Source organism: Solanum stenotomum, chromosome 2 (genome assembly GCF_019186545.1).
Source record: "Solanum stenotomum isolate F172 chromosome 2, ASM1918654v1, whole genome shotgun sequence".
NCBI lineage: Eukaryota > Viridiplantae > Streptophyta > Magnoliopsida > Solanales > Solanaceae > Solanum > Solanum stenotomum.
The window spans coordinates 44,639,580-44,645,579 of NC_064283.1; the positions used below are offsets into that span (position 1 = coordinate 44,639,580).

At 37.1% G+C, this 6,000-nt stretch overlaps 1 protein-coding gene across 1 annotated transcript in view; it reads left to right on the top strand.

Annotated features, from left to right (window-relative positions):
• Nucleotides 1-5,593, top strand: part of LOC125854733 (membralin-like protein At1g60995) — a 42,466-nt gene extending 36,873 nt beyond the window's left edge. The window contains exons 9-14 of the mRNA XM_049534314.1: nt 219-335; nt 664-749; nt 848-954; nt 3,906-3,997; nt 4,079-4,155; nt 4,928-5,593. Of these exons, the coding sequence (XP_049390271.1) occupies nt 219-335; nt 664-749; nt 848-954; nt 3,906-3,997; nt 4,079-4,155; nt 4,928-5,401 (953 nt within the window). The 3' untranslated portion in view covers nt 5,402-5,593. The remainder of the gene's footprint in view (nt 1-218; nt 336-663; nt 750-847; nt 955-3,905; nt 3,998-4,078; nt 4,156-4,927) is intronic.
• Nucleotides 5,594-6,000: the final 407 nt, after the last annotated feature.

The following is a 6,000-nucleotide window of genomic DNA, read 5'->3' on the forward strand; positions in this document are numbered from 1 at the left end:
TCTTGAAAGTTAGATGCTGCTTCTCTTCTTTGTCAGAATTTAAAATTTGTGCAACAGTTATGTAACATTCCACCTGACATACTGGTACTTGCACTTGCATGTATATTGATTATATGAAGTCTTATGATGAGCACCTTAAATACATGTTAGATTTGTTGTGAGCACTTCCCAACATATCATTAGATCCCATTTGAATATTTGCTTCATATTTCTTGCAGACTACCTTGTCACAAAGTGTGGTGTACTCATGATGTCACTCTTTGTTTTCTTTACCACGACAATGTCAGTTTCATTTACATTGAGAGAGACCCAAACGCGCATGCTGAAGTTTACGGGTAGGTTCTCTTTTGTATATTTGATGCCACAAACTGCAGTGGTGTTTTTATATCGTGAAATTATAATGCCTTACACATCTGGATACTTCTCAATCATATTCTATTGATTAAATTACATGTCAACATGAAAACAAGAAGAAAGGTGTGTCATGCTGTTGTCAAAGTATGAAGCACTCAACTTTCATATACAAATAGTCTGTTGATCTTGTATTCTAAACAAGCTGTTTAATTGTTGATTCGTTGAGCCTCTACTGCTTGTTGTCTATATTTTGTTTGATGTTGCCTTCCTTTCCTTTCTTAGACATTTCTACTGTAAAAATATGTGCAGTGCAGCTACAGCATCATGCTCGGCACAGGCTTCCAACATTTCAATTGATCTTTGTGCATGTAATTGAGTCCCTTGTTTTTGTACCGGTAAGATTTCCCAGTTGATTCCATGTATGTTTTGTAGTCAGTGAATGTTGGTTATATATTCAAGGCCGTTCAGGTATAACTTAGAGTTCGACGTGCAGATCATGATAGGCATCCTATTTTTTTTGTTCGAGTTCTATGATGATCAGCTGCTGGCTTTCATGGTGTTAATTTTTGTTTGGCTGTGCGAACTTTTCACATTAATCAGGTTTCTCTCTCTCTGTCTCTGTGTGTGTGTGTGTATGTGTGTGTGTCACATGTGCTGTCATGCACATAGACATGGATTACTACTCTCTACTAGTTAAAAAATGACAAATTCAGATTGTACTTGGTAGCGACCCAAGTCATTTAACTTCCTGATAATCTGAAGTGCTAATGTTGCTTGACTGTCCTATGCAATAAATGCTTTGGTCTTCCTCCTTTCATACTAGTATGATTTAAGTTTGGAACCTGAGAAACGTCTATAGCGGTGTACATCCTGATGGGTCCTATACATTTTTGGGTGATGATTGTCAGCTCTATATCTAGTTGATTGAAGGAAAACAATTTCAACACCTCTTTAAAGCTGCTTGAACTTTGAAGTCCCTATTCATACTGCCTGAGATTTTGCCTAATATTTGAAAATGATCTGGTGCTCCCTTAATAACAGCCACACATTTCCCGCTTGGAAGACCCCTTCTGCATTTTGTTAGTCTGCTGGAGTTAATGGCTAGTTTCTTGATCAGCAACTTATGCCAATATTATGTATTGATCAGAAGAATAAACCTGTACTCTTGTATCTATCACTATTTGTGAGTATATTTTACATGATTGTCTTTATTTCTTATTTCTAATGTTTATTTGCCAAGACAGAAGACGTTCGGTGGAGAAGAAGAATTGTAGTCTGATGTTCCCAAATTAGTGTGCCACATGATTGGCACCCAACTTGTAATACCCGTTGAGTAAACCCTGTTCTGTCTGATGGCTATTAAGAAACTAATCATAACAATAAAAACTAGTATGTAATCAATGGTTTGAAAAATTGAAATACAAACATAACATTAAAACGTCTGAAAACTAATCCACTGATAAGTCATGAGCTTCTAAGGACTGCAATCTATATACAAAGCCTTCGGGGCATTCCCAGGAAATACATAGCGTCTTAAATAAATGGAACTCTTGGAACGGTCAGCTACTGCTGCGAACAAATCAACGGAGCCTGTCAATAAATTTAGAAAGTCTACCCCTAGCCACATGTTTCTTCACCTGCGCACTCAACACCTACCGTACAATGCGACAGGCCCAAACGGGTTAACTACCTCTGAAGGATACCAGTAAGTTTTGTTCACCCCCTGAGTGGAGGATAAGACTAGTCTGGACAAAGTATGTAATATAATGAAATGAGAAAAGTAAAGCAAGTAATCCACATAATAAATATTGTGAACCTGTGAGCTAAAATTGAATTTGAAAACTGAGTCTGAAACTAAATCTGAAAACTATTGAAAATAAAACTATAATGGGAGCTGAAAAACTGGGCAACTTTTAAAGGAATAACTATTTTAAAACACTTATAGCGGTGAAGCCAAGCGAAGTGACCCTTTCTTGCTGAACTACCTAAAGCGACCTTGGAGAAGAAGCGACCGCTTCAATTGGCAGAGCGTGAAGTGTGAAGCGCAGAAAAAAATTTCTCTTGTTTTAAACCTTTTAAGACTTTGATTTTAATTATAAATACAAGTTACGACATTACCTGGAGTCCTCGACATTTCAGAGCCTAGGGTTTTGACACAATTCTTTGCTTCTCGACTTCGTAGGAGATCAATCCTTCTTTCATTCTCTCTTCTGCTTCTCGACTTCAGCCTATGGTTTTTTTTTCTTCTCTTCTTTCCTCTGTTTTCTGCGCTTGTTTTCTTCTTTTTCTTCTTGCTCTGTTTTGCTGTTTCTCTACCCTGTTTTTCTCTTTCTGTTGCTGCTATTTTTTTTGGTTAATTATAGTAGCTGAGATTAAAAGTTTTTCAAATCCTCCAGTCTCAGTTAAAAAATTTTCAATTAAAGTAACTGAATTTCAATTCTATCCTAATAGTCCATTTCAATCGATTTATTTTAAAATATTGCAGTCGCGGAATTTTCATTCTTTTGCTCTTAAAGATTGTAAATGACGTCACAAGATCAAAAGAAAGACCCGACTTGGATGTATACTCAAAAAGTTAGTGATACTAACAAGACGTATATTCAATGTTTTTATGTAACGAGATCACAAAAGGGGAATTTATCGTCACAAACATCATCTCATCGGATTTAATATCCACAACAAAATAAATTTTCTTGTCTTCCATCTCAACAAGCTAGTTAGTCTGTACTTTGAAAGGTTGGAACTGATAGATTCCGGCCGAACTTGAAAACCCCTCTTAAATTGTGGTACCACTGAAAAAGAAAGGTTGGGAAGTGCCATCCTCGGGGAAGGTGCCTAAGGGCATACAACCCTACTCCCCTCACCCCGGTCCCAGTACAAGTAGGAGTACAATTATTTTGCTATCTTAAATAGGTTCAGTTAAAAATGTGACTATCTCATCTAAAAGCTTAAACTGTAAGAGAGAGCACACTTTTTTTTGAGAAAGATTAGAGAGAGCACACTTTTATTATTTAATGATATTCTCAACATGCCTCCTCATGTGCAGACTTGATTCTTTTTCATGGGCCAAGCACGTGGAAATTCTTTTTAATTTTGGGTGGTGGTGAGATTCAATATCAGACAGATACCATGTTAAATTAGGTCTTGGGCTTAACTCACACGCCAAAAGCTAGCTCAAAGGGAGGAGGATTGCCCAAGCCTTATAAGGAGTCCACTCATCTCATTAACCATCAATGCGAGACTTTTTGCTTTTAACACCCTACCTCACGCCCAGTTTATCATCTGATGCATGGGCAATTTTGGGTAATTTTTACCCACCTCACGCCCAATGCTTAGCATATGCGTGCGTGGGCAATTTTGATTTTTTTTGGGATCCAACATTGGCTGATATGGGCCCTGCTCTGCTACCACGATGAAGTGTGTGACCATCTCATCTAAAAGCTTAAGCTGTTAGAGAGAGCACACTTTTGTTATTTAATGATATTCTCAACAATTTTATTTCTTGTTTACCTTTCTTTCTCTATTTTAACCACGTTGGTTATCTTTTGCAGCGTACGCACACCAATATCCATGAAGTACTTTCCACGCTTCTTTTTGCTTTACTTTCTGGTTTTCCACATCTACTTCTTTTCTTATAGTTATGGTATGTCCAAATTACTTAAGGTTCAGCTTTTGCTTACTTTTCCAGTGTTCCTTATCTGACAAACATGGTCTATCTTCTCAGGTTTTTCTTATCTAGCACTCTCAACAACAGCTGCATTTATGCAACATCTTATTTTATACTTCTGGAACCGTTTTGAGGTAGAATGCAACTTTTGATATTTTTAGCAGTTAGAGATTCTTTGAGAAATTAAACATGTTTAGACACTAGAAAACCTTATATTATTTCTGTTTAGTGGGTGTGAATATATCTTCCCTGGCTTTACAGTACAGTTCATCTGAAAGATGTGTTACCGGTGTTGGAATGTTTGAGTATGTCTATTATACTCTGTCGATCCTGTACAGCCCATGTCCAGGAGTTGCTGGTGTGCTGGGAAACAGAGGAGAAAAAACAATGAAATCTTAAGCATTTTGAGCACATCTTTGTTATTTCTCCCCATGGAGAGAATGTTGAATCAAAGTTTATGTCTTTAGGAATGAATTCAACTGACAGAAACGCTAGAGGAATAACTAATTGAAGTTAGATTACACATACAGTTCCTCTCGACTTAAACGCCTAATAACTTTCTGACTGTTCTCAAATTGACTACGATATTTCAGATTGATAATGACAACATCATGCTGATAAAATCATGCTTGAATGTATTTTCTTTGAGTATTCCATGCTTGATCTATATTTAGCTGACTAGATGACTGCCTTAGCAAATCTTAACACTCCTTGAATTAGGTTTACAACTGATTGATCCCGAGCGTATTTGCTTAAACTTGATCTCTGTTCAAATTCCTAGCTTTATTTCAGATTAGATGGGAGTTCATCTATGTATGTAAATACATATTTTAAAAGGAAAATAATTTCCTTGTTTTTGCAACCTAAATACATTTTGGGATCTGTCCATGTATGTTTGTTGTTCAGGTTCCAGCTTTGCAGAGATTTATGCAAAGCAGACGATCACATTTTCAGCAGCATCCTGACTTTCATATCACCTCCTCTACGATTCTTGCATCAACTTTGCACATTACAAGATTAAATGCAAGGGGCCCTGCTCCAACTAATGTTGATTTGGCTCCTGGTCCTGGGCCTAGAACTGATCCGTCACTGCCAAGAAATGGTGCCAATGAATTTCCGGTAGTTGCAGATGGACAAGGTAATGGAAACCAAGATGAGTTTGGTAATTCTCTTCAACTTGGAGGGCAAGTGGATACCCGCCAGTCTGAAGGTGGAGCTAACCCGGGGTCTATGAATTCATTCAGCTCCTTGCTGCTGTGGATATTAGGAGGTGCTTCTTCTGAAGGTCTAAACTCCTTTCTCTCTATATTTCGAGATGTACGAGAGCATGGTCAAGTTTTTGCTGGACAAGAAACTCATGCCACCCAAAATCCTGAATAGATGCAGATGGTAGCTGAAATGTTGGCAGCATAAGCACAAGGGAGAAGTATTTCGAAAACACTGTTTATCCATGAGAATGGTGAAATAAGGCTAAGGACTGAGGCTGTCATTGTCTGGACAGATATGTAGAAGTTGTAGAGATTTCTGTAGTTGATGAATCGCTAAAAACTTATTATTATTTGGTTTACTTAATCTTATGTACATATGAATTGAAGTAAAATGTGCAAACCTTCTTGTTGCTCCCCAGTATACACGCAAGTATACATGATCGCTCAAGTAATATAGATTCTTAAAGAAACGAGTTATCGTTTTCAAGGGACTTGTGATTAACTTATATTCAACACTTAACTCCACAAATAAAATAGAAGTAACCGTTTCAGAGATGATGATGATTGTTAACTACTACTAATTATGAACTAAATAAACGTAACTAAAGGTGAATGACTTAAGATGATGTTTCAAGCAAGTAAATGACAATTTCAAGGCTGCAGCATGCAATGAATCTCATGTATCATATTATTGGCTTAGAATTGATTTTAGTCGTCAAGTTACTGATTTATAGGGTTAATTGTATGAGTCGGGTTCACACCTCTAGTCGC